We start from the raw sequence: 26,818 nt of genomic DNA on the forward strand, positions 1-26,818 counted from the left end.
TCTATGATCAAATTGTGGCAGATAATACATCACCCTACACTGTCTATTTTAGACAATTATTCATGACTTATCCATTTCTATTATTCTTGTGTTTTTTAATTTATTATTGTGTTCATTCGAATAGTTTATTTGATGAAGTTCGTGTTTACTTTTCTTCCGATGCTTCGAAAAACATGTCATCAGAAACAGCAATGAATAATTCAAATAATGATGATTATGAAGATGATGATTATCTTGGAGAGGGAGAGGATTTACAAGACAATCATGATAATAACAACACATCCGAGAGAAAGAAATTCAACTTTCAATCACTTGTAAAATTATGTCCATCAATGACTGGTAATCTATTGACTGAGAACTCTGCAGATTTTCTCAAATTATTTAACAATGATCCAATCAAACAGCAAATGGTCAATCAAGCTAATAACACTCTTCACAACAAACCTTGGTCTTTCAATACGATATTGTTTGGACCAAATTCGTTTGATCAGACTTGTCTGTATCGATATCCAATGTTTTTTGGATGGTCTGGTTATGCTCAATCAATAATCTCTCGGTTTATGAAGGGAAGTTTGTGGAATTTAATATTTAACAGATTGAATTCAAAGAATGTTGAAGGAAAATTCAAGAATTGGACAAGTAAACAGATTACAATTGATAGGGATGGAATGAAATACTACTTTACTGTATTGGAAAGAAAGAAAATGAATGAGAATAGAGAGAAGGAAATTTCCTTCTTTATTGTTCCAGACATTGATGGAGCTTTTGGAACAAATACTCCATATATTGATAATTTTGTAAATTACGTTTGTGGAGAATCCAATCCTTTGAAATTGGCCGAACACACCAAGAGTTCATTCAAGAGATTAATCATTTACAATAGGGAGGGAAGAGATTCCACATTGAAAATTATCAATCCAAATGAATTCATCATGCTAGGAAATGCTTCAGGATTATCTGAATGTCTAGCTGATTTGAAGCAAAAATTGGATTTGAATGAAAAGTTATTTGGAGTTGGTTGGGGGTTTGGAGCCAATTTACTATTGAAATCACTTTCATTGAACAAGGAATTAGTCAATCAATTATTTATTGGAGCTATTTCCGTATCAAATCCATTCGATATTCACAAATGTTTCAAGAATTTCAATAATAATTTCATTTACAACCACTTACTTCATTCCATGAAAAAGATTGTCGAACTCAATTGGTCAACTTTCCAAGATTCCAAACTTGACCTGAAATCCATACTAAACTCCACCACCATTTCACAATTTGACAATCAATTTACCATGAAATTATTGCCAAACACCAATCAAGATCTTGATGATTTCTACAAGGAACAAAGTTCTTGCAAAATTCTCTCCAATGAAATCCAAATCCCAATTCTTGCAATTCATGCCAATGATGATCCCTTGTGTGCGCCATCGGTTTTCAACAACACGGTCATGCCTGCCTGCCTGTACGGAGATAACATTCTCCTCATTAAGACACTTAAGGGAGGAAATAGAGCATTCTTCTCATCGGGCTACATGTTGTTCAGTGCTAATATTTCATTTGATGAGAGAATTATTTTTGATTTTATTGAAACTCTTCCAAAACTTTAATTTTATATGATAATTTGAAAATTAATATTAAATAATATTAAATAATATGGAAATTAAATAGTGGATTACAATTTTAAATTTCAAAAAAAAAAATGAAAGAATTCTCCATTTCATATATTGAACCAGAGGATTTAAAAACACGAATCCTTCAACAGGATACTTCTTTTGCCATCATTGATGTTCGTGATTATGATTACGGAAGTGGACATATCAAAACACCAACACCACAACAATATCATCACATTCCGATTGATGAATTAATTCAGCCTGAAAGAGCAAGACAATTACTCTCTGATTTGTCCCTTTCCAACAACAATCAAAACAACCAAAACAATGCTAAAAGTATGGATTTAATTTTCCATTGTTTCTATTCTCAACAGAGAGGACCGTACGGTGCTCAAAAGATGTCTTCCCTATTGGAGGATTTATACAACAATGAAGATGATGGTGGTGATCACCAACAGGAATGGAATTTGAATGGAGTGAATGTAAAGGTACTGAGAGGAGGTTGGGGATTGTGGAGAACAAGGTTTTATCTGGAAAGAGACTCTTTGATTGTTCCTTTGGAAAGTGATAGTAGTAGCAGTAGTAGTGAAAGCGAACAAGATGATGACGAATAAGTATCTCAATCGAATATGATAATTATTAGATAATTATTAGATAATTATTTAGATTTTTCAATGTCAATAGATAATTTGGATGATATTTAATATACTTTAGAGAAAATAGAGAAAATTCCAAAGATTTTCATTAACCCAACAAGAATCTTCCAAACATTCGGAGCTTCCGAAAGGTTTTGATAATTTGATTCTCAACAATTCTCTTCAAATAAAAATGAATGATAATAACTATGAAGATGATACTGATATTCATACGATAGGTTGGTTTCCTTCTTCATGATCCTTTAATATTTAAACAATGTTAATTATTATAATATTTAAAATTAAATAATATTTACAATTCAATAATGATGATAATAATAGAGGGATCATCATGGAAATCAATATGGAAGGCCCGAATTAAATCCATCAAGAAGGGAAATATCATTCTTGGTTGTTCATTAATTGTAGCCTTCTTGATCATTGTTGTGGCTGCTCTCGTTGGTTCCTACTTTTTCATTGGTAGTCAAGAACCAATCATTAATGATGGTGGTTCTAGCACTGATCCGAGAGGAAAGAATTGTCTCCCAATTCCTAATTTCAAATTTGACTTTGATGAGGATAGAAATTTTACAATGAATCAGAATATTCAGGAAAGTGCATATGTCTTGTTGAAGAATGTGAATTTGATTTCATCTTCAAATGTTGATGGAAAGGGAAAGGTAAAGATTTCAAATGTGGATATCTTGTTGGAGAAGGGAAAGATTTCAAAGATTGCTAATCATGGATCTGATGAATTGAAGGCATATGAAGGTGTGGATTTGAATGGAAGATTTGTTACTGCTGGTATTGTGGATATGCATTCACATTTGGGTGTCATGTCTGATCCTTTGGACACTCGTGGACATGATGATGTGAATGAAGTGAGTCAACCTCTAACTCAAATGGTTAGATCAGTTGATGCATTGAATCCAAAAGATATTGCCATTTCTGAAATTAGATTCCATGGAGGTGTTACATCATCTTTGATTTTGCCAGGTTCTGCAAATGTTATGGGAGGTGAAGGTGCTTTTGTTAAATTGAAAACAGCAGCTGGAACTGTCAGTAGCATGTTAATTAGAGATGCTCCAAGAACTCTCAAGATGGCATGTGGTGAAAATCCAAAACGTGTCTATGGTAGAAGTTTCAAAACAATGCCATACTCTAGAATGGGTTCTGCTTTTTTAATGAGAAAAATCTTTTCAGATTCTAAGAAACTCATGTTAGATCAAGATAATTGGGATTGTAATGAATCTGTGAGAAAGACAACTCCATCAAGACCATACGATCTTACTTTGGATCCAGTTGTTGGCCTCTTGAGAGGTGTTAATATTACTTTAAATGTTCACTGTTATGAAGTTCAAGATTTGGAAATGATGATTAGATTGTCAAAGGAATTCGGATTCAAAATATCAGCATTCCACCATGCTCTTGAAGCATACAAGATTGCTGACATTTTGGAAAGAAATAAGATTACTGTTGCCACTTTTGCTGATTTATTTGGATTTAAGGTTGAGGCCTATGAAGCCAGTGTTCATGCTCCAAGTATTTTGAGAAATAAGAATGTCAGAGTGGCCCTTAAATCAGATCACCCAGTTATTCACAGCAAGTATCTCTTGTTAAATGCTGCAAAGAGTCACTTCTATGGATTGGATGAACAATCAGCTCTCAATTCTGTCACTTCTGTTCCAGCTGAAGCTATGGGATTAGGTAATAGATTGGGAAAGGTTGAGGTCAATTATGATGCTGATATTGTTGTTTGGGATCGTTTTCCACTCATGCTAGGTGCAAGACCACACCAAGTATTTATTGATGGTAACAAGGTTGACGATCGTAATTTGCCAATTCACAGTACATTGGATCATGTTCCAAAATCAACCCAAACCATGAAGATTACTATTAGAAAGGACGATAAGGATCAATCAACCACTGAAACTGAATTCTGTAGCTATGATCCAGAAACCTTTGGCAAGACACATACAGGAGGTTACACAATCAAGGGAGCCAAGATTTACACTATGCACAAGGAAAAGCCAATTATTGATGAAGGTAATGTCGTTGTTTCTGCCTCTGGACTTATTTCCTGTGTTGGAACTCAAGATGAATGCCCAATTCCAGAAACTGACGGACACGTCACCTATGAAATCGAGGACGGTATTGTTGTACCTGGACTCATTGAGTCAAGTACTTCACTAGGTCTCTATGAAATTGAAGCTGAACCAATTACTGAAGATGGAGATAATTACGGAATGAATACTGAGAGTATTTTCGGAATTCAAAGTAGATTTGGAGTTAGAATGAGATCGAGAAATCTCAGAGCTGCTTGGAAGGCAGGTGTAACAACTTCAATTACTCATCGTCAAGGAAGATTATTGATTAATGGTCTCTCTAGTGTATTCACTTTGGAAGGATTAATTGTCAGTGATAGCTTAATCTCAAACTCTTCTGCACTCTATGTTACTATTGGTGCCAACTCAAAGGAGGGTGGAATTTCTGATTCAATTTCTGCTCAAATCAATTATTTGAGAGAAGTTTTCCAAAGCTCAAAGGACATGGCCATCAAGAGAGTTTTGAATAGAGAAATCCCAGTCTCTGTATTTGCCAATCAAGCTGATGATATTGGACAATTAATTGAGTTAAAGAATACCTTCGGATTTGATATGGTAATTATTGGTGGAGCTGAAGCTCACTTGATTGCTGATAAATTAGTTCAAAATAACATTCCTGTTATTTTAACACCACTCGCTGAAGATTTAAGTGACAAGCTCAATTGGGAAACCAAGAGAAGTAAGAATAATTTTGGAGCTTCTGATTTATTCACTGCAGGAGTCAACTTAGGAATTGGTATGGGAACTTCAGCACACGATGTCAGAAATTTGAGATTTATTGCTGGTCTAGTTTCCACTGAAGGAGAAAAAGAATCCTCCATTCAATTCATGGATGCTCTCTCCTCAGTTACCAGTACAATTTCAGATATTTTCAAATTGGGTCAAGGTGTTGGTTACATTACCAAAAACTATCCAGCCAATTTGGTTTTATTCGATGGCAATCCACTCAATTTCTCTGGAAAACCAAAACTTGTTGCTGTGAAGAATACCGTTGATTGTAGTATTGTTCAATTTTAAATTTTAACAAAACTTTAAATTAATTTATTATTATCCTTATTATGATATGAGCTTTTTTTATCCTTTTTAAGAAAGTCAATACAATCGCTCATGAAATTATACAAGCCTGGGATTCTAACAAGAGCTGTAATTTCAGATGAAGGAGACATCCGAATTAATTGACAACGAATTTTGTAAAATATTCCAACAACAATTCCAATAAAAATTCTCAAATTTATAACTGTAGTCGATAATAACCATCATTATCGAATTAAAAAAACTTTCTATTCAAATATTTCAAAAATTATTTCAAAAATTAAATCGTTTGACACAATTGCCAACACATCTTTCAATAAAATTACAAAAATTACTGATTCAAAGCGACATTATTAATTTCATCGCTATTGGTGGATTTGGCGAGGTCTGAAGTTGAAATTCCTTCTGGTTCAGGTTTTGGATTCTTCATCTTCTTTTCAGCTCGTTTAGCAAGAACAGTTGGAGATGTTTCCTGTAAAAGGAAAATGTATAAAAATAATCCAATTAATGAAATACCAGCAAATATAAACCAAGGAACAGCTTGATTAGTCAAAGTGACGACTGGAATAAAGAAGAGTGAAAGAACAATTGTAGTTGACCACATAATCAATGTTGCCATTGAAGTTCCAATAACAATGACCTTCTCATTCTCTCCATTGAAAACTTCATGAGCCAGAATGTAACCGAGAGAACCAATACCACAATGGAAACCAATCAGATACAAACAAATGAAAAGAATGCAGAGAATGATTTTGTAATCACTTCCATCTTGTCCAAATTGGAAGATGAAACCACAAGCCAAATCCATAATTAAACTCAAAGTGAACTATTTCAATTTTTCAATAAGAAATTCGATTAGTTTAGAATATAGATGTTTCAATTTTCAAACTTACTCCAAAAATGATAATTGGCTTTCTTCCCAAACGGTCAATTAAGAAAATTGTTGGGAAAATGCAAAAGATTTGCCAAACTGCAATACCAAATGAAGCAAGCTGTTGATTCAATGGATCAGAAACACCAGCAGATTCAATCAAACTTGGTAAAAACATGGTTGCACTCTGAATACCAGTCCATTCCAATGCAAAACATCCGAAACAAGCCAAGATGGTTCCTCGAATGGCCTTTGAGCAGAATAAACGTTTGAATGCAGCAAGAGTGGACATGGTGCTCTGTTTCTTCTCAGCTTTTTCAATTTCCTTCTCTGGAATACTCTCTTTCGTATATTTTGCTGTTGTTTCAACAAGTTCTTTTCCTTTCGAATTCTCCTTACTTGTTTCTCCGTGTTGCTGATGATTTCCACCATGAATAAACATTGGCGACTCTGGAATCACAAACAAGACAATGAAAAACAATGGAATGACAAATAAATTATCAAATGCATGAACAGCACGCCACATTTCACTCGAACGAACGAAAATTGCACCAAAAACGTAACCAGCTGTCGTTCCAAGTGAAATGCCCATATTAAACATGGCTCCGAGGACACCCTGATACTTGGCGTATGGCATTAGCTCTGCACAATAAACTGAACAAACAGCGGTGGCTACAGAACATACAAATTCTAAACATTTCCATTTTAAATATTGGAAACTTACCTATTCCAGCACCAAAACCCAGAATACACCTGAACACAATTAAAGATGCCCAAGTAAAAGATGCAGCTCCTCCAACACTACCAATCACTGAAATGATGCAACACAAGAGAATGGAAATCTTTCGTCCAAGAAGTGGACCTGAAGCCATTGCAAACATACAACCAAATAAACCACCAATGAAGATAGAGGCTGAATAAAGACCTTGCATGATACTAGTTCCCAAATCGAATGTTGTTGTTGCATTGGTTGTCGAATTGGATGTTGTTGCATTACTAGCAGTAGCAGTGAAAGCCATAAAGTTGGAAAATTGCAAATTTTTAGAATTTTTAAAGCAATTTTGCAACTTTTTGATTTTTTCCAATTGCAAATTTTCCACAAGTTTTAAAGATTTGCTTCCTGTGGAAAAGATACAATGCAAATTTTCGATATTTTGAGTGGGAAAGAGAGGCTCGATAGCATTATTAAACCAGTGTTCTTTTGGTGAATTGATTCCATATGAAAATGTGTCATAAAATTGACTTGTTGTTGTCTGATTATTGACAACTGAACTATTGGAATTTGATGAAGGAAAGAATGCTGTGATGGCACTTCCAAGTCCTCCTCCAATTGTTCCCAAAGCATATCCGAAGACTAAACCTCCCAACAAATTGGTAATTATTAAAAATATTGCTAGGAATACTTTTTTTGATTTGCTACATTCGAATAGAAAAGAAAAACATGGATTATGTGAAAATTCCAAAAGATCAGATTTTAATCATGAGATTGAAAAAAAAAAACTTACATGTAATTTTCATATTTTTCAATGTATGAAAGTTTGTAGAATTGTTTGATAGGGTTTTGCATTTGTTTTTTATCTTTCGAATAATAATTAAATACGAAACCTCGTGAAACGCTCAAGTATGTTGACAGGGACGTTATCAACCTTCCACATTTGCAATTTCCCCTTTCGAATAATAAGACAAAGCTATCATGAAATTGCCCCTTCGGACATGCAATTACCCATAAGCTCCTATGAACATTGTTTCAACAGTGGCACAATCGAGGTTTGTTGGTTTATTGTAATCAACACAACATTGCCGGCTGCAACATTCGAATAGTTGTGTGTGGTGCAGTTGAAACTGTATTCGAAACTGTTGAAGAATCCTTGTTTCTCCCAACACTGTGATTCACCACTGTTGAACCAACACAAACCAGATGTTTCACCCTCGCCGATAACATCTTCATCTCTTCATATCCAATTTTACAGTAAGAAAGGTTTAAATTGATTAATTTGTTTAGGTGGAAACTTTCAGCAATGAATTGTGAGCTTTCTGGACCTAATTTACAAAAGGTCAGGTTTAAATTGGTCAGATTGGAAAGGTAGGGACTAGAAGATAATTGTTTTGTACCATTATCAGTAATTTCACAATGAGAAAGGTCTAGGTGAATTATATTCGAAAGGTTTCGGCTATTGGACAAGGATTTGATTCCTTCAAGACCAACTTGGGAGAAAGTTAGATCGAGATGAGTTAGTTGTGTAATGAATTGACTTTGGGAAAGTTGTTTGGCGCCTTCATCTCCTACCAAACAGTTTCGTAAATTGAGAGAAAGTAGACGAAAGAAATTTGGAGATGAAGATAAATGATAGAGAGCTTCAGGAGTAAGAGAACAATCGCATAGATCCAATACTTTCAGATGGGAAAAGTTTGTTGATTGGCAAAGTAATTTGACTCCATCTACACCTATCAAACAACCAGAAAGAATTAGAGACGAAAGTAAACGAATGTTTGGACTATCTGCAAGAATTTTGATTTCTTGAGAGGTTACTCTGCATCGAGTTAAATTCAAGTGTTGAAGAGATTTCATTGATGGAGAGGATGAAATTAATTCCAAGGAGTTTCCAATAATTGGGACGAAACTGAAATCTAACCTTTGTATACGAAGACAAGTATCAAATCTTTCACTTTTCAAAGTTTCCTCGAATATACTTGCTGCTCTCCTTGTTTTCACTCTAATAGAGAATGGTACTTTCCAACAAGATTCGTACCATTGTTTCGAAATTAAACTACACTTTCCAATAATTATTTCAGATGGAATATACTTCAATATTTCAATAATAATTTCATCAGGAATATCAATCAAAACCTGATAATTCCTCTGATAGCTCTTTGTTTGTTGTTGATCAACAACATGTTTCGAATAACATTGATCCATTTCGTATGATGTTTTCTTTACCAAGTGCATCAATCACTTGCCGAACAACAAAACAACATAGAATTTGCTGCCTCCTTAAAAACATTCAGGCTCCAAACTTTGCGTGTCAGTGAAAAGTCCAACCATTCAAAGTTCATTTGGGTGTAAAACAGAAAAGGAAAGAATTTAGATGCGTTTGACTAAATCATGTCGCATATCGGTTATTGATGATAATGAAATATGAAAGTGAGGCTTTGGAGTATGAAGAAAACAAATAGTAAACAAAAAAACAAGTAATTCACAAAAACAATGAACAAGGATTAAAGGATATACAATTCAGAAATTAATTATTTGGATAAAGGCAGGATTTGCAAAAGGTTACAGCGAGCGGGGCTTGAACCCGCGACCTTAAGCGTGTTAGGCTTACGATCTAACCAACTGATCTATCGCTGCTTCACACTTTATTTCTGTAATAAATATAATTTTCATGTTCATATCTTTGGAACTTAATTTAAGAAAAAGAGTATTTTAAAATATATGTTGGAAAGATTGCTACTGTACCTTACTCAACAAATAAAGACATGTAATTTGATATAAGTTTACCAGATACGTTTTATCACACTATTATACATCTTGGATCAATTTCACTGTTAGAATAGAATTCAATATGATCATCATAGCATCTGTCAAATTGTCACAATTCAATAAAACGATTACACTCCATCTCAGTCAATTTACAAAATACCATACTAGTAATACACTCCCCTTGATGAGGAGAACGGTCTGAGAAAGTTTCTAATTGACAGCTCAGTATCTTCAAGTCAACTAAGTAACCTTAGAATAGACAAGTCAATTAAATACATAAAGTCAACAATTTAAAATTGAAAAATAGTACATATTGAACTCTTCTCTGTGTTGCTCTGTTGAACCACTAATTCTCTTTCCAAATAATTTCCAAACGAATATTTAATTTTGAATTTGATGATCATGTAGTTTCCGTTCTTTCTACTATTCAGAATAACAATTATTAAGGGGCGAATAAAAATATTTTTGAATAACAAGGGGCGTCTACAAACCGTAAATAATATCGCTGTAAACTCACTGTACTCGATTTCTTTATTATTTCATTCTTTTCTTATTTGGCCCTGTATATATATCATGGATTTATGAATTTATTTGTTCTCACTATTACTATTACGACAATAGACTTTTATCTGCTTAAAAAAATGAATGAACATGCAATTCTCACCACTCGTCTCGCCAACGCTCCCTACAAAATCTTCGACTGGGATCAAGAAGAGCCTCCTCTCTCTCATGAAAAAGTCATTGAAAACCACTACACTGCTGATGAGATTATTGATGAAGGTATTTCTCCAAATGAATATGGAAGGGCAAAGTTTATTTCCGAAGCCTTGATGATTGAAAATAGTGGTGTAACAAGACCACCAACAAGTCATGAAGATGATGAACCAAAGTTTTGGAGGAGAAAGGATTTGTTGATTCCTGGAAAATCAATTCAAATTTCTTCAAAGATTACGACGGTGCAATTGTTGAACGAGGAAGAGCCTATTGAAGAAAGTGATGATGATTATGAGGAAGATGGTTTTGAAACAATGGTCAATCAAGATCGTTGTATTTATATTGGAAGCATACTGTCCGAAACAGAATGTAGTGATTTGATTGATTCCACATCAAGATTGGGATATGAGAAAATTGATAAGGAATATCCAAAGGAATATCTTAATAATGAGAGAGTTTTGGTCAAGAGTAAGAAACTTGCAGATATAATTTGGTCTCGAATTGTTCCATTCTTGAAAAAGTCTGATATTGATGGTGTGAAACCTTATGGTTTTGATAATGATGGTTGTTGGGTTCCTTGTGGAATTAATGAAGTTTTAAGATTCAACAAGTATAGTCGTGGAAGTTTCTTTAAACCTCACACTGATGCTCAATTCGTTAGAAATGATAATGAAAAATCAATCTTTACAGTGTTGATCTATTTGAGCTCCTTTTCTTCAACTACAACCTTTTTCCAAAAGGTTGGAGAGAAGATTGAGGATAATAATATTTCTTTTGATTTCAAACAGTTGGCGTGCATCGACTCAAAAGAAGGAAGTGTTGGTAAGTTGAACAGATTATTGCTAAATAATAATTTAAAGCCATATTTAACCATAATCTCTATCATGCCGGCGAAAAAATGGCTTATGGATCAAAGTATGTTGTGAGAAGCGAAATTATCTTCAAGAGAATTGATAAGGATAGTATTTATAGTATGGATTATAGAAATAGTGAAGAATTCAAACGGGTAAAGAAACTCATTGATGATAGCTACGAGTTGGAACGTCAAGGTAATTTAACCCAATCCACCATCAAATATGTCCAAGCTATGGACTTGTCCCACTCCATTCAAAAAAAATCAAATAGAAAATTGAGTTTTATTGAAGAAAATCTTCCTGAAGAGATATTCGTTCACATATTTAACTATTTAACAGATGAAGAGGTCTGTAAAAGTGTCATTCCTATCAATTCTGAAATTAATTCAATTGCTAGATATGAAAACATGTGGGAACAAAGATTTTCTAATAAGTGGGGATCTAACACATTGGAAAAGTCAATCCTTGATAGAGCTATTAGCGTTAAATACGGTGAAAATTATGAACCTACCAATGAAGAGAAGATTGTATTTCATAGTAAGGAAAATGAAATTATCAATCTTCTTCAAAAAGATTGGTATAATGCATTTTCAGCCAGATCAAATATGGAAAAATCTTTCAATGCTGTACTTTTAGATCTTGGACAACATACTTACAAGTATGGATTAGCAAGTAATAATACATATTGGAGATCAATGACAGCTGTCGGTGAACCTAATCATCCTGACTTTTATTTACCATCCTATGGATTTGACGACGTTCTAACAGGGGATAGATTTTTTAACGCTCAATACCATTGTGGATTGAAACCGTTCTTTAACTCTAAAGGAGTACCCAAGAAGAAGTTGTTCAAAATATTCCTTTATCAGCTCTATAAGGAAGATTTAAGAGTTAAATTACAAGAACATCCTCTTCTCATGGCTGTTCCTCCTCACTGGGATAAAGAATATTTGAAAAAGGTAGAACAGGTTGTGGTAAGTTTTCTATATTGAAAATTATATTTAAATTCATTGATAGTTTTCTTTAGGTATTCCAGCAGTTCACTTTGTAAACTCGTTCAAGTTACTTGCATTGTATTATCAAAAACCAACATCCTTAATTCTTAGTGCAACACCATATGGATCGACATGTGTACCAGTTGTAGATTGTGAGGTTAAGACTGCATGTATGGATATGAATGTGTTTAACATGTACGAGAAGAATAGGAATATGAATAAGGATATGAAATATTTTGAAATGACTTTCTGGGCGAAGGTATCAGAATTTTTGAAAATTGCCCCTTGCAGTCCTAGCCAAGATCAACAAGAATTCAATGAATTTGCACAAAACGTTGAACCTTTCGAATGGATTCCACACCACATGGTTTCACCAGCCAATCAAAGAGCCAATATTTCGGAATTTTTCTATTCTCATGTATGGGAAAATGTACAAAAATCAATTACCTTAATTCGTAATCATCAATCTCTTTCCAATATCGAAAAAGAGCTAATGCTAAACAATATTGTAATAGTTGGTGGATTCTCAGCATTGACAGGATTTAGAGAAAGAATCAAGAAGGACATTTTGGAATATCTTGGAAATGAATACTCTCCATCATTTACTTTTAGAGAGCATAAGGTTGATTATTCTGTCAGAAAAATAGGTAACAAGGTCAGCATTGTTGGACAAGATATGGACGTAGTTGGAGGAGCTAGAATTGTTTCCAATCTCTCAAACTTTAGAGAAATTTGTAGTTACAAGCAAGTAGATAACAAGTGTTAACTAGCCAACCAGTAATTGATATTACATTTACATTTGATAGAAATGGAAAATCATTATCTGATGTGGCTCAACGTCTGAGGGATGAGGTGTAGTAGTCAACTGTGTAAACATATCTTATATATATTTTGTAAACACTTAATTCCATACTCGAATATTCCCTCAATAACTTGCCATTTCTTTCCTTCACCATGTGGACATGTAAATTCCAATAATGTGTCATCTACTGCATACTGAATATCCCCTTTTTTTATTCGAAACGTGAATAGGAATTTTGTGCTTACTCGCTGATTAAAAGTGCACTATTTGTCAGAAGCAGATAATTTTAGCTTATCTGTGAAGCACGTACAAATCAAGTGTGACAACTCTATTAATTGAGAAAGTTGAAACAGTGGCAGCAAACAAAACAAAATGTCAAGCGAAATCATAGCAACCAATAGCAAGAGCAGTATTCTTATTACTGGATTACAATATTACAGGACCTCAATCTTTAAATTATGATCAAGTAGCTGAGATTATTTAGAAAGTTATTGGAAGACAAATTACTTGGGCTAGAATTGATGAAATTGACATTGGCTGGTGAGATTATTCCAATTTTATAAATTGAATGGAATGTCTGCTAATGTACATGCAGATTTTGACACTAGAAACCGAGATCTTTGGAACAATTCATTCAAGAAAATAAACATCATTTTGAATAATATGGAACAAACATGGATCTAAAATTTGATCCTCCAGATCTTCATTAATTTGAAAAAGACTTTTCAGCATCTTTAGATGATGGTCTTATTGGTAATTGTGTCAGTATTTAACCGGTGAGATTTAAATTTCCAGTTTGGCTTGTTTGAGTAGATTTTCCTTGTAATTTACAATTTCTTGATAGGTCTTGAATTGTTGTGTAAAAATGAATCTAGAAAGAGTATCGCTCAGATTGAAACGAATTTGATTTTGAAGAGATTCTATTGATTCTGTGATTGATTCTTTCAAACCTTGTGGGAAGTTCATTGTCTTTTTACTTCCCATATTTTCTGCACTTTCTAATTCAACATTCAAATTATCTACAGAATCTAATCTCTTGACTAGAGATGCGAATAATTTAGAGCAATCTGATGAAATATTAACTTCTTTCAAGGCTCCCATCTGAATATAAGTAACATAAATATGATTAATGACAGTTTTGACTTGTTGGAAATCATTCAAACTTTCAAGAATGTTTTGGTTATTTCTGAGTTCCAAATATAATTGTAAATTTTCGAGTGAATATTCTTTTTCACAGAACCATTCAAATAATTTCAAACCTTCACTATGCTCAATGAGCTTTCTAATATCGTCATCATCATCCTGTTTCTCCAATTGTTTTTTCTTGAATTTTTGAATGATTAGAATAACCAAAGAGTAACCACCAAACACAAACAAATAACTAAACATGTACAAAATGTCAAACAGTAATGAGATGGAATCATTCAAGAGCAACATCTTTAGGGAATTTTCTTTTCTGAATGACAATCCTGACAGGCCAATGATTTGTGAGATTACCAAACACGTAAAACACATTACAAATAGACACATTTCAGCTCTAAAGTAAAGTGGTGAATCCAACCTTGTAAAAGCTTCACGAATTCCATATAGTGGCATTCTTAGAGCTTTTTTAGTTGCTGTGAAATTTTCAAATTTTTCTAAACTCTTGCCAGTTATTAAATCATTTAAGGAAAAGTTGAGATTTGTTTTTTCATTATTCTCCTGACCTTGTTGTATAATTTCTCTTTCTTTTCTCTTTGATACGCATGTCATTATTAATTCTAATCCAATAATGCAACAAGTGATGAATCCTAATAAGAGAATGGAGCAGGTAAAGGAGATAGAAACAATATGAGTATAGGTCAAGCTTGTAATAACCCCAACACGAATAAGAATTACCCATAATACCCAATAAATCACATTCAGTGAAATGAAAAGACACATGAGTATTAGCATTACTCTTGTTGAAAGGAATAATTTTGTCAACTTGAGAATAGTTTCACCCTTTGGCTCTTTAGAATGGAACATAATATATATTTGATGATAAAAGTATTTCAGTACTTGGAATCTCACAACTTGATATAAATATGAAAAAAAAGCCGTTAGTGTCATTGTGTTTACAATAATTGTAAAAATATTGGAAATAATATTAGCAACCAAATCACCATTCTGTAATTGAATAACTGTTGATTGACTTTGTTCAAAATCCTGCTGATTGCCAATAACACTATTGGCATAGCCCAGTAAAATTCCTCTCTGAGTGATTAACAGCATTGAACATTCAATAATGAGAGCTGTTATTCCAATATAAGGCGTAATAAATCTACTTCTTACTAGAATTGATTTTCTAAAGGTAACCAAAAGTGTAAGTATTGTAAGTGAAAGAAGCAAGAATAAACTACCAAATGAAATTTGGGCAATGTAGAGAGAGGAAATTTGCCTGAGATATTCAGTAGATGATGGGGTTTCTTGTTCAATAAATGCTGCAAAGAGAGTAGCATGATTACATTGGCAGATTAACTGATTAGTTTTGTTGTTAAAACTGAAAATTGAACATCCGTGGCTTTCCCATCTTTGGTTTGTTTCGTTCCAAAATTGACAACTTAATAACGAAGAATTCGAAATGGAAGAGTTAGTATCTATAGTGAATGTGATGTAAATAGGATCTCTTAGGTCGGATAAAGAGATTTGTGAACCAGATTTGTACATTGTAAATTCTTTTGATTTGGTTAATTGTGTGGAATTTCCATTGATATATAAATTTTCATCAAATGTAATAAGAGACAAACCAATTTCGGAATAATAACCATCATATTTCGAAAGTATATAATCTGTAGCAAAGGAAACATCATTATATATTTGAGAAATGGTTCCAGTGTTAGATGTTTTGAAAAAGCTTGTAGTTGTTATGTTGATTAGATGTGAAATATAGGAATTAGGCACCATTGAATCTGAATAAACCTTTGCGTTTTGCTGACTGAGGATAATGGAAGATAATTGATTGCAGATATTCGATATATTAACGTATCCATTCAGCAAAATATTGCTCGTAGTTGATAATGTATTGAAAAGGTCAGTATCGGACATTCTTTGCTTGGATATAAACCCATTTGAATTCTTTTCAATTCTAACTTGTTCATATACTTTGGACAAGTACTCGTCTAATTTAGAACTCACTATGTAAGCTGATTTTGTTTCCAAGGAACTTGATGTTAATTGATTAATGACAGAAAGTGTCAAAGAAGGATTTTCGAATTGAATGTTAATGCTTCTAATGGATTCGTAAAGAATATCTGTATTTTGATTTGCTGATTGATCATATGGTACAATATTGGCCAAAACATTGTTAAGCCTAATTCTCAAAATCAAATCGTTCAAATCCTCAGAGTTTGGGATCACTTTCACAGAGCCAATAAATTCAGGATATTCATTAAAGAGACTATCTCTACAAATGACATATAAATTAATTGAACTAAATGACATGTCATTTGTTCGATTATTTTGAATGAAAGGAAGATAGGTGGTGAGAGAGCTATTAGTGGAAAACTCACTCAGTCTAATCAAACTGTTCTCTCCAAATGAGTTTATGAACTCGAAACCGAAAGAGAACTCAAGATTGCCAAGAATGGGATCTGGTACTATCCAATTATTTAAATCTTCTTGAATTGTGAAAAGTGATGAAAGAGCCATACCTGATTGAGGTAAAATGGTGGCATTCGAATGGATTCTTTGGGGTGGTGAAATTAAAGGAAAACTCTCAACAAATTCTACAGATTCTGTTATATTCATAGAGTTGTGGAATTTGACACTTAAAGTAACATTTCCTTGAAGTGAAGATGTAGTTCCTTTCAAGGAAAGAATAGGTCTAAACGAAAGTTTGAATAGTCCATTGGAAACCTTTCCATGATAATAAGCTATCAAAGATTCTGGCACATAAAAACTAGTTTGATTACCATCACTTATTTTCCAAGAATACTTTAAATTTGTCCAAGTACAATTCGTGCAATTATTAGAATTAATAATCGATTCAAAATCTCCCTTTTTAAGAATCACAGAAACAATGGACATATAAAATGAATTACTAGTTCCCTTAACAAAACCAGCAGGTTTTCCAATGATTTCTAATGACCTTTCTTCTCTACATTCGTTTCCAACAAATTTCACTCCTTCATGACACTTGCAAGTATCAATTCCAATACATTTTCCATTTCCTGAACACACATTCGGATCATTAGATAGTTTTCCAAAGCAGGATGTTAAATTACAGACTAATCCTTCTGGTGATTGAGTAAGGATATAGTATTCTTCTTTACAATAAGGAGAAAGCATTCGTATACGGTCATTGCCTGAATCTGAAAATATTATTCTACCGTCGCTCAATACTGATAAACCCTGTGGATTGTTAAGATATGCTTGTTTAGCATCGGAATCTCCATTGAATCCTGCTGTTCCATTACCAGCTATTATTGTACTATAGCCATTTAAATCTACTTTTCTAATGACATTGTTGTTGGTGTCAGCAATCAACATTTCGCCATTTGACATGTAAGTGAATGAGATAGAATAACCAAAGGTTGTATTTGTAGAAAAGGTTGTTTGATTCAATAACATTGAATCAATAACGTAACCACATTCCTTTTTCCCTGCTACTCGAGTCAAAATTCCAGTTCCTGAAATATTAGTTTTCAATATACTACATCTGTCACTAAAAACTAGCTCATTATTCCTTATTTTCATATCGTAAATGTCTAAACTAGTATAGTTTGTTGGTACATTGTCTTCCATTTCCACATAATTGTAATTACCAGCAAATGTTGTAATAATTCCACTTGAGAATGAAACTTTTCTAATTCTATAAAAACTATCTGACAGATAAATTTCATTATCAGTGAGGGCTAATGCTCTCACAAACCCAACGTAAGCATTGACAGCTAATCCATTATCACCAATACCACCTGCAATAGTTTTAACAAAACCAAATGGTGTAACCTTTCGAACTCTATAAAAATCAGTATCACTAAATATCAATTCATTTGTAAATGGAGAAAATGCCACTCCAAATGGATGGTTGAGGTTTGTACTAGTTGCCTCCAAATCTCCAGAAAATGGAGGTTGGACAACTCCTTTGGCTCCAGTTCCAGCCACGTTATACACCACATCTGATCCATAATTCATCTTTTTGATAATGTGGTCAAGATATACAGCAACGAAGAGATCACCATTTGGAGAGAAGATAATTTGTGAAGGAAAGTTTAAACATGTTTTGTTTGCATAGCTTGTAGTACTGAAACCAGTGCATCCAGGAATATAGCCAATAACTGTCTTGATTAATCCCTTACTATCAATTTTTCTAACCATAAATGAGTTCATATCTGAGAAGTAAATTTCATCTGTAATTGGGTGAACTGAGATTCCAAAAGGTGCTATATTGGTTGCTAGAGCAGCAAGACCATCTCCATTATAGGAATAAACCCCAGTCCCAGCAATTGTTGTTATTAGACCAGTACTGTTACTAATCTTTCTAATTCTGTAATTTTCAGAGTCACAGAAAATAATATCACCATTAGTTTCGTTGTAATAAACTCCTGTTGGCCCATTTAGAGGGGCAATAATTGCAGGACCCCCATCTCCACTATAACTACGGACACCAGTACCAGCGACGGTGGTTACTTGATTCGTCTTGGCAGTGAACTTTCTAATTCTTTGATTGTTTAGATAGTTGCCAAAAAACAGCATACCATCGCTTATAGAATCAGAAATTAACAAATCGCCATTCGATAGGCAAGTGATGGCAGATGCAAAACCTATCCTGGCAGTTAATGCATCCCCATCTCTGTATCCTGATACTCCATCTCCAATGAATGTTGAGATTATGCCATTCGAATCAATCTTTCTAATAACATAATTTCCAGCATCCACAATGTAAATATCACCTGTTGGACCAACACAAACACCTCTTGGTTGTGACAATTGAGAATAGATACCTTGATAACCATCACCAGCTAAGGTTGTCCTTGTTCCAGCAATAGTGACAGCTCTTTGATCGCTCTTTCTCAGTTTCATAACCAAATTTTCAGATCCAACGTAAATGTCACCATTTGATAGAGATTGTACAACTGATCGCGGATAAATTACATCTGTTTCATTTCCAAAATTACCATCTGCAGAATACGCTCTATTACCAGTACCTAAAATTGGTTCAATCTTTGAGGAAGTATAATTTGATAGAGAATTCAATCTTATAACTCTGCTATTTCCCCAATCAGCAATCAGTAATTCATCAGTTTGAGAATTGTAAAAAGTTCCTCTTGGTCTATACAAAGCTACAGAGCTTCCAACAATACCCATATATTTTCTCAAGCCATTTCCTGCTAATGTTGTAATTATTTTTGTATCCAAATCTATTCTACGTATTCTAAAATTGGAAGTGTCTGCAACGTACAAGAATCGTCCAGAAATAGCCAATCCTGTTGGATTATTCAAAGTTGCATTGATAGCAAGACCTCCATCTCCACCAAAAGCAGCCACTCCAGCATCGTTGGCCACAACTGTACGTACACTATTCGAAATCTTTACAATTTGATGAGTTGACTCTGCCAAGTAGAAGTCTCCAAATGAGTCAAAAACCATTCCAATTGCCCCATTTGTACCACTATACAATGTGAATATTCTTCCTTCATTGGTGATTCTTCTGACCCTGCCAGTTTCTTCCAAATAAATTAATTCTCTAGTTAGTGGATGGAAAGTTAGAGTCAAAACCTTTGCAATACTTGCACTCGCTGCAAGAGATCCTTCTGGTGTATTTTTGTCCTCCACGCCTGTTCCTGCTATGGTATAGATGGTCCCATTAACTATCTTTCGTATCGTATATTTGTAAGTATCACTAACATAAATTACATCATTTGCTTCATCAACTAGCAAACCAAATGGAGCACCCAGTTTGGCATCCAATGCAGAAATATTACTCGAAAGATTTGAACCACCACCAGCTAGTAAGAGCATTGTATCTTGGCCATAGGAATTTTTATAGACCTTTCGAAGAGTGTTTTCATCTGTAAAGTAAACCTCTCCTTTAGAATTCACTGCTACACAAAATGGCCAATGAATTGAAGTGGTGGCAGGTGTGGGTCCTTTTGGAAAGTTTGTAGAATCAAAATTATAATTGGGATTTCCAGCGAGAAAGTAAGAGTTTCCATCTGGTTTAATGTATCTGATCTGATTGTTTAAATAATCAGAGTAGTATATATTTCCAGTAGTGGAAGAAATAGCAATAGTTTGTGGCCAAAACATGCCAACAGTTAATGCGTTTTGCCCATCTCCATTAAATCCTCCAAGTAGTGTTGTTATCTTGTAGTTAACATTTGATGCAGTAGATTGGTCTCCTTTGGCGTTCGCTAGCAGAAGTAAGACAAAGATATACGTCATAAGATTAGAACATGACATTTTTTAAAGTTGACCCTTTGTGTGTGTTGTGTGATTGACACAAGAGACACAGTAGTGGTTTCTACTGAATTCGGTTGTTTAACTATTGGATCAGATGTCCCACTCCCGAGAATGGAAATTATGATTGAAATTATTCAAAAAATAGAATTGTCAAAAAATTACAATATGTAAATGTGGTTCTCACCACTGGCCTCCATCCATAACTTTACAATCCAAACATTTGAAAAATTGTGTCCACATGATCCAATCTCTTATGCCACCAATAGGTACAATCCCCATATAAATTTAAGTGGCCATCTATGAGTTTCTCTATTTTGTGGAACAAACTCAATCTAAATTTCCATTTCAATTTGGATCTAAATTTCTAACGTCTTTCCATTTAATTTGTTTAAAAGCACGTTCATAGCCAGCAGACAAATTACATCAGCCTCCTATCGGAAGAGTGCACGAAATACAAATAATATGCATTTCATTCTAATTTGGATTTGGTAGCATTGACAAAATTTACATTGTAATAATTATTTAGAATAATTTAGATCGGAAGAGAATGCATCCTCTCTGATGCACAAGATGATGACAATGTACTTGTTGACCTTTTGTTTTCGCTCATTTTTTTTAAAGTCTTTGGTTCATTCTTCCCAGCTTATGGTAAGGCAATGGTTTCTCAATACAGAATATGAATCAGCAACAATGTTCAAGCAGTATTGGATTTATTGATGAAGGAACGTACCACTATCTGTATTGCCCATATCAGACTTTCAACTGTTGGAAATTCAGATAGGATTTGTATTTTGGCTAAAGGTATCTTGAAAAGAGACAGATACTCATACTGAATTGATGACCATAGAACAAATTGCACTTTCAAGTTCTACACATTTAAAAAATGTCCACCACACTCGTAGAGCTGTATCACTCTCCTGATATTCTTTCTCATGTTTTTTCTTTCCTTCCACTTGAAAGCATTGCCATGATGGAAAGATCATGCAAACATTTCGCAACCCTGTTGAGAGCCGACTACATTGATAAGACAATATATTACCATTATATTTGTCAATTATTTAAATTAGATCCGAGCATCATGATGAAGGATGATGACACTTCATTATTACACATGTTTGATCAGTTTTTGCAAGAAGAAAATTGCAGGGAGTTATTGATAGAGTTTTTTAGAGCTCCATTCATAGGAAATCGAGTTGAGAACAATGATCCTATTAATTCATATTCAAATAAGGGAGGAGTTATTGATTTTAGTATTTATGTTCCTTGCAAATTATTGAGGGGATTATTAAGTCATTGTAAATATGATTTGGATGAAAATATCAAGAGAACTTTACACAAATTTTTATTATTTGCTGGTGTTTCGTATTGGACTTTGGAAGTGGATTCGAAATTTCAATTAGCTAAATTGAATAGCAATGAGGTATTTACATTTAGAAAAAATCCGTACTCTTCCAATTCATTCCCATTCACACAATATTCAATGGGAAAGGGTCTGATAATGTTGTTGAATAATAATTTTAAAGAAATTGATCCAGAATTTTCACTTGCTATTTCACTTTCAGGTCCAGAGGATAGTGTAATCCTTTATAATGAACTTATTCGAAATGCTGAACCACCAGAAATGTGGGATGATATATTTTCACAATGTTCAAATCCTCCCTATTCCATGCAACCAGCAAATGAGGAAATTCAAGCACTAACCTCTCAATTATATAATGATCATGATGGAAGTTGTGAACACTATTGTTGGAATGATTTTCTTCTTGAGGATTATTCTTCATGGTCAAGTTATTGGCTTGCTGGAGCTGAATGGTGGGGATGTTACTCATTGACAACTTATGATTACAGTAAGCAACAATTTGTTATTGCAACTGCATCCACAACTGATTAAAATTGAGTGAAATTTTACTATATTTGGCAGAAATAAGATTGTTTTATTTGCATCTGATAACATTAAAAAGACTGAAAAGTACTTGCTGGTTGCCCTTCAGCAACAGAAATAATATTAACTGTTGATGGTTTAGAACCAGTCAAATTTCATCTTTGGCACTAGTATTTGGTACTTGGCTTGTGTCTTGATTGCTTCTGCCTCATTCATTAAGATTCTCTTGAAAGAGAACTTGATTTGAAAATCAAAAAGGAAAAACCTTCACAGTAATAGTAGTTGAAGCTCAGAAATTGGAGAGTCAATTTGATCAAGTGAAATGTTGAGTGTTCCTGAGGACCCAAGTTTGATTGATGGTACAGCACTTAGTTAGAGAATTAATTGGCTAGGCAATCATTGTAAAACCAAAATATTAATATTCAATAATGCACATTCAACGTTTATCTACTGAACTCCTAATTCATAACATTCTAATGTCAATTCTGTGTTTGCTCCATGTTCAATTATGACAAAGAAGTCAAATCATGAAAAAACAAAACAACGACCATAATTCAGTTTTCAAAAACCATCCATCGAGAGAGGTTTTTAAGATTTGTTCGACTTTACACTCTTTGCTTTCTTCATACTTACCTTGAAGGACATTTCAGTGATCATGCAGACTGAAATGTGAATCTGGAAACTCTCCTCCTTGCACTCAGAGAATGAGTAGCCAGTGTTTGGTCAATAATCAAAGTGGTTGTTGCCCTCCTTCTCAATTTTTTCCTGTGAGGATTCATCAGGTATGATTTCTCGCTCTGTTAAATAATAGAAATTCAATGAAAATATGTGTGGAAGTGGTCTTGCATTCAAGAAGGCAATTTGTGAACTATTCAACAATGGAATTCGAAGAATCTCCAACAACTCAATTCAAAGTCATCCATATTTTGCCAATATAAATCGTCAAATTGTAAATGATTGTGAGAAATTTAATATTGAATGGTATTAAGAAATAAAAAAAGACTACAGCACCACAGGTTCCCAAGTTGTCTCCAACCTCAGTACTGATGTGGCTCTACGATGCTTAACTTCTCAAATCAGACGGGATGAGGTGTATTCATCGTGATATGGCCGTAGCCATTCATCAAATCAAAATAACAATCTTAAACAGGCTATACATGATTAAGGGTCAACTATCTCTGCAAAATATGTTGCTGGGATCTTTAAACATTGTTTGTATATATTTTGTTTTACTATTCAATGAATAATTTATTAAAAACAATTGAGAGAATCTATGAGTTTGTTCTTGTTTTTTCTTGAATTCAAAACATTTTCTTGCTTTTTATACTTGTTTTGAGATGTTTATATTTTAAGAAAGTAGTTCTTGGGTCAATAATCAATTTTAACTTGTTGTTTGTGAAATGCAATTTGACTCTTAATGAAAATGTTCTGATTTTGAATTGGAAAAATTTAATACTAGTAAAATGGTTTGAGAACAACTATTCATTACTCAAAATCAATCTTTAACTTTATGAAAAGATATACCGTAGCCATTTATTGCCTTAATACAATGAATAAATCAATAAAAAAATAAAGGAATAAGTTAAGATATTTAAGTTGAGATATTATTGTTGTCTTTCAATTGTTAATTTAGACGGGAAGCCTGCCAGGAATATGGCGACTATCCCGCTACAGTCTTTGACTGTATGAACAGTGAAGGCAAGAGTTCTGGACGAATCTTGTTGTGTTTAAATAACAGGTTGTTGAAGAATTTGATAAGGTTAATCAACCTTCAATTTATTGAAAACTAGACAAGTTTAATTGCTTGATGCAAATTTTGGTTTGATTTTTTCTGCATCAATTCTAAATTGAAACTTCATCTATTTCAAAACACATTATTTTATTTACAATTTACTGAATTATTTACAAGTTGTAATTTACATCTTTTTCGATTTGGTAATCTTCTTTGTTGTGGTGGTTGATTGTTGTTTAGCTCTCTTTTCAATTGAATTTTTAGAAGATCTTTTCACTGAAATTTGTTTACCATTTAAATTTGCATGATGATAATCAATATTATTACGATGTCTAGTTCCACTTATAATATTTGAAGTATCAATATCAAATAATGGTAATCTTTTAGTTAAATCAATTGGTTTAGATCTTGACCAGACTGTTTTTGTTGGAATTCTATCTTCGGAAGAATTTGATGAAGTATTTCTAGCTGGCATTTTGCTCTTAGTGTTTGTTATTTAGTTATTTTGTTTTGTTGTGGAAATATCATCATCCGATCAGTTATCTATTTATTTACAAGATGATTTCCACTAATTTTGTGATTCCGATTTTTAGTGCATCACAAGAATTTGAATTTTTCTATTAATATTTTGATGAAAGGAAATTTAATACAAATCAACAAAACAAATTGAAGAGAAAATGAGAAACAAACAATTCAAAATGTGGTAAATCCTTTTAACTCCAATTTTGTAAACCTAAAGGCCTCCTGTAGATTTTTCTAAGACAAAAAGATTTCAGCACCACAGGTTCCCAAGTTGTCTCCAACCTCAGTACTGATGTGGCTCGACGATGCTTAACTTCTCAAATCGGACGGGATGAGGTGCATTCATCGTGATATGGCCGTAGCCATCATTATTTTTAAAATATGAAATTTCAATCAAAAGAGATTCGGGACTAGTAGCAAAAGGACGGATCGTTTTTATCTCCACCGTACAAATGATAATCTTTACTGTGTTAAAATCTGATAATTCACTTTTCTAAACGAACAGAACAATGATCACACCAAGCACGTGAACATCTAATGAGCATACTAGCGTTAACTAGTATTTTATTATTAATAATAAATTATGGTTGTTTGATTGGGGTATTTAAGTACAAAGGATGTTGAAGATGATCATCAATGATTCTGTGTTAATTTCACAAATCCACAAATCTTTACACTCGTGTGTGAATATATCTGACACGAATTTTGGAATATATATATAATACATCAAAATGTTAAAATTCATCACACATGCCACACACAATAGTAGTGGTACATTAAATGTGAAAATCCAACACAATCATGTGAGTGATCATTTTCTAAATAAAAAGGAATTTGGTTTAGTTGATGAAAGCCTTACCAAGGAATTTACGCTTGCTGAATTGCATCCAGTACTTGTCAGCAACACCATCTTCCTTGAAAATTAATTTAGCCAAACGCAAACCTAATTCTTCCTTAGCTTGCCTCATGTAGGAATCCCATTGCTTCTTTTCATTGGTATCTCTTGGCTTATCGTAGAAAGCAATAAGAGCAAAGGAAGAATCACCTGGACCTGGGAGAGCTTCTTCACTCAATTGGAAGTAGAGTTTATCAGCATCGGCCTTCTTTGTTGTCTTCTTGTTTTCAGTGTGCTTCAACAAGAAGTGTGTGTACATGGTGAGGTAAATCAATGTACGATCAGCTGGGCTTTCAACTTGGTAAGATCTAAACAACATGTTAGACTTGAAAAACTTTAAAACTTCATCAATAATATCTTCCTTGTTTTCATCGAGTTCCTTTGGAGCAGGTCCCTTGACTTTAGTCTTCAATGGCAAGATTGCGGTACCACAATAAACTTCGCATTTAGCATCTTTGAATGAACTATGATAAGCTGGCATTTTGATGATGATTTAAAAATTGATGATGAGTTTAATCGTTGTTGAATCTCAGGCAAGAAAAATTCCCTCTCAAAATTTTAATATTTTTTTTTGATGACTTGCTTGTTTTCCATCACAACTCGAAGGCTTGCTGATTGATGAATAAAAATCACCATCATCAGATTTTTCCAATCACCATTGAATTCTTTTGGTTATTAATGTTTGGAAAGAGGTAGTTTTGAGTGAATGGCTGATTGGAGGAGGCTTCTTGACAACATGTTGTCTACCTACAATGAGATTATCTTTGCTTTTGAGAATGAAATGGTTTAAATCAGGCTGGACCTCTCTGGGTTGACTTTGAAAAAATCAACACGAAAAAAAATTAAAAATTCTAAAATTTTGCATTTTCATTCAACAACTGCATATCCATAATGAAGTTAGTGATGCATTATATCAAAATTGCAAGGGATGATCAAATTCTAAAAGATGCAGCAGCTTTTTTAGCCAAGCAGAGAAAACCAAGCTTGTCCAAAAAGAAGCAGTTTGCTCAACGGCGCTTGTTTTGATGGTGCGAGTTTTTCAATTCACCCAAAAAAAAACCACTCAAACCCTATCAGTCTGAACAAACAAGTGTTGGAGCTTGTTGCTCTCTTTACTCTACTTATCCGACCCGAATATATTCATCATACCACCATCACTCTTTGAAAGAGAGCACACATTCTTGTAGTCATTGTGTATTCCGTATTACAACTTATCATCAAAGAGAGTTTTTTCCAGAATCCGCGCCCATTCTTTGCAAACTTACT

General features: G+C 33.6%; 9 protein-coding genes and 1 non-coding gene across 10 annotated transcripts; 5 read left to right on the forward strand and 5 right to left on the reverse strand.

Moving 5' to 3' along the window:
* Positions 1–173: 173 nt before the first annotated feature.
* On the forward strand, positions 174–1,604 carry NAEGRDRAFT_63523 (uncharacterized protein; the record flags this gene model as incomplete). Its single annotated transcript, XM_002680974.1, has 1 exon — positions 174–1,604. One exon carries the CDS (start codon positions 174–176, stop codon positions 1,602–1,604), a length of 1,431 nt encoding a protein of 476 aa, XP_002681020.1.
* Positions 1,605–1,696: 92 nt separating this feature from the next.
* Positions 1,697–2,224, forward strand: NAEGRDRAFT_46496 (uncharacterized protein; the record flags this gene model as incomplete). Its single annotated transcript, XM_002680975.1, has 1 exon — positions 1,697–2,224. The coding sequence occupies one exon, from the start codon at positions 1,697–1,699 to the stop codon at positions 2,222–2,224; it is 528 nt and encodes a 175-aa protein (XP_002681021.1).
* Positions 2,225–2,571: 347 nt separating this feature from the next.
* NAEGRDRAFT_57046 (amidohydrolase family protein) lies at positions 2,572–5,588 on the forward strand (the record flags this gene model as incomplete). The annotated part of the gene is made up of 1 exon (XM_002680976.1): positions 2,572–5,588. One exon carries the CDS (start codon positions 2,572–2,574, stop codon positions 5,365–5,367), a length of 2,796 nt encoding a protein of 931 aa, XP_002681022.1. The 3' UTR covers positions 5,368–5,588.
* Positions 5,589–5,713: 125 nt separating this feature from the next.
* On the reverse strand, positions 5,714–7,771 carry NAEGRDRAFT_78460 (sugar transporter; the record flags this gene model as incomplete). The annotated part of the gene is made up of 4 exons (XM_002681124.1): positions 5,714–6,208; positions 6,276–6,943; positions 6,978–7,607; positions 7,759–7,771. The coding sequence occupies 4 exons, from the start codon at positions 7,769–7,771 to the stop codon at positions 5,714–5,716; spliced, it is 1,806 nt and encodes a 601-aa protein (XP_002681170.1).
* A 268-nt stretch (positions 7,772–8,039) lies between these two features.
* NAEGRDRAFT_46499 (uncharacterized protein) lies at positions 8,040–9,170 on the reverse strand (the record flags this gene model as incomplete). The annotated part of the gene is made up of 1 exon (XM_002681125.1): positions 8,040–9,170. The coding sequence occupies one exon, from the start codon at positions 9,168–9,170 to the stop codon at positions 8,040–8,042; it is 1,131 nt and encodes a 376-aa protein (XP_002681171.1).
* Positions 9,171–9,528: 358 nt separating this feature from the next.
* On the reverse strand, positions 9,529–9,602 carry NAEGRDRAFT_t123. Its single transcript has one exon. It is a non-coding gene; the product is annotated as a tRNA-Val (tRNA).
* Positions 9,603–10,375: 773 nt separating this feature from the next.
* NAEGRDRAFT_63527 (uncharacterized protein) lies at positions 10,376–13,063 on the forward strand (the record flags this gene model as incomplete). Its single annotated transcript, XM_002680977.1, has 3 exons — positions 10,376–11,270; positions 11,309–12,276; positions 12,320–13,063. 3 exons carry the CDS (start codon positions 10,376–10,378, stop codon positions 13,061–13,063), a joined length of 2,607 nt encoding a protein of 868 aa, XP_002681023.1.
* An 819-nt stretch (positions 13,064–13,882) lies between these two features.
* NAEGRDRAFT_63528 (uncharacterized protein) lies at positions 13,883–20,521 on the reverse strand (the record flags this gene model as incomplete). Its single annotated transcript, XM_002681126.1, has 1 exon — positions 13,883–20,521. One exon carries the CDS (start codon positions 20,519–20,521, stop codon positions 13,883–13,885), a length of 6,639 nt encoding a protein of 2,212 aa, XP_002681172.1.
* An 883-nt stretch (positions 20,522–21,404) lies between these two features.
* Positions 21,405–22,412, forward strand: NAEGRDRAFT_63529 (uncharacterized protein; the record flags this gene model as incomplete). The annotated part of the gene is made up of 1 exon (XM_002680978.1): positions 21,405–22,412. The coding sequence occupies one exon, from the start codon at positions 21,405–21,407 to the stop codon at positions 22,410–22,412; it is 1,008 nt and encodes a 335-aa protein (XP_002681024.1).
* A 2,771-nt stretch (positions 22,413–25,183) lies between these two features.
* On the reverse strand, positions 25,184–26,122 carry NAEGRDRAFT_35428 (P21-ARC). The gene has a single exon (XM_002681127.1). It carries the CDS (start codon positions 26,031–26,033, stop codon positions 25,497–25,499), a length of 537 nt encoding a protein of 178 aa, XP_002681173.1. The 5' UTR covers positions 26,034–26,122; the 3' UTR covers positions 25,184–25,496.
* Positions 26,123–26,818: the final 696 nt, after the last annotated feature.

This window comes from Naegleria gruberi (genome assembly GCF_000004985.1).
Source record: "Naegleria gruberi genomic scaffold NAEGRscaffold_7, whole genome shotgun sequence".
NCBI classification, from domain to species: domain Eukaryota; phylum Heterolobosea; class Eutetramitea; order Acrasida; family Naegleriidae; genus Naegleria; species Naegleria gruberi.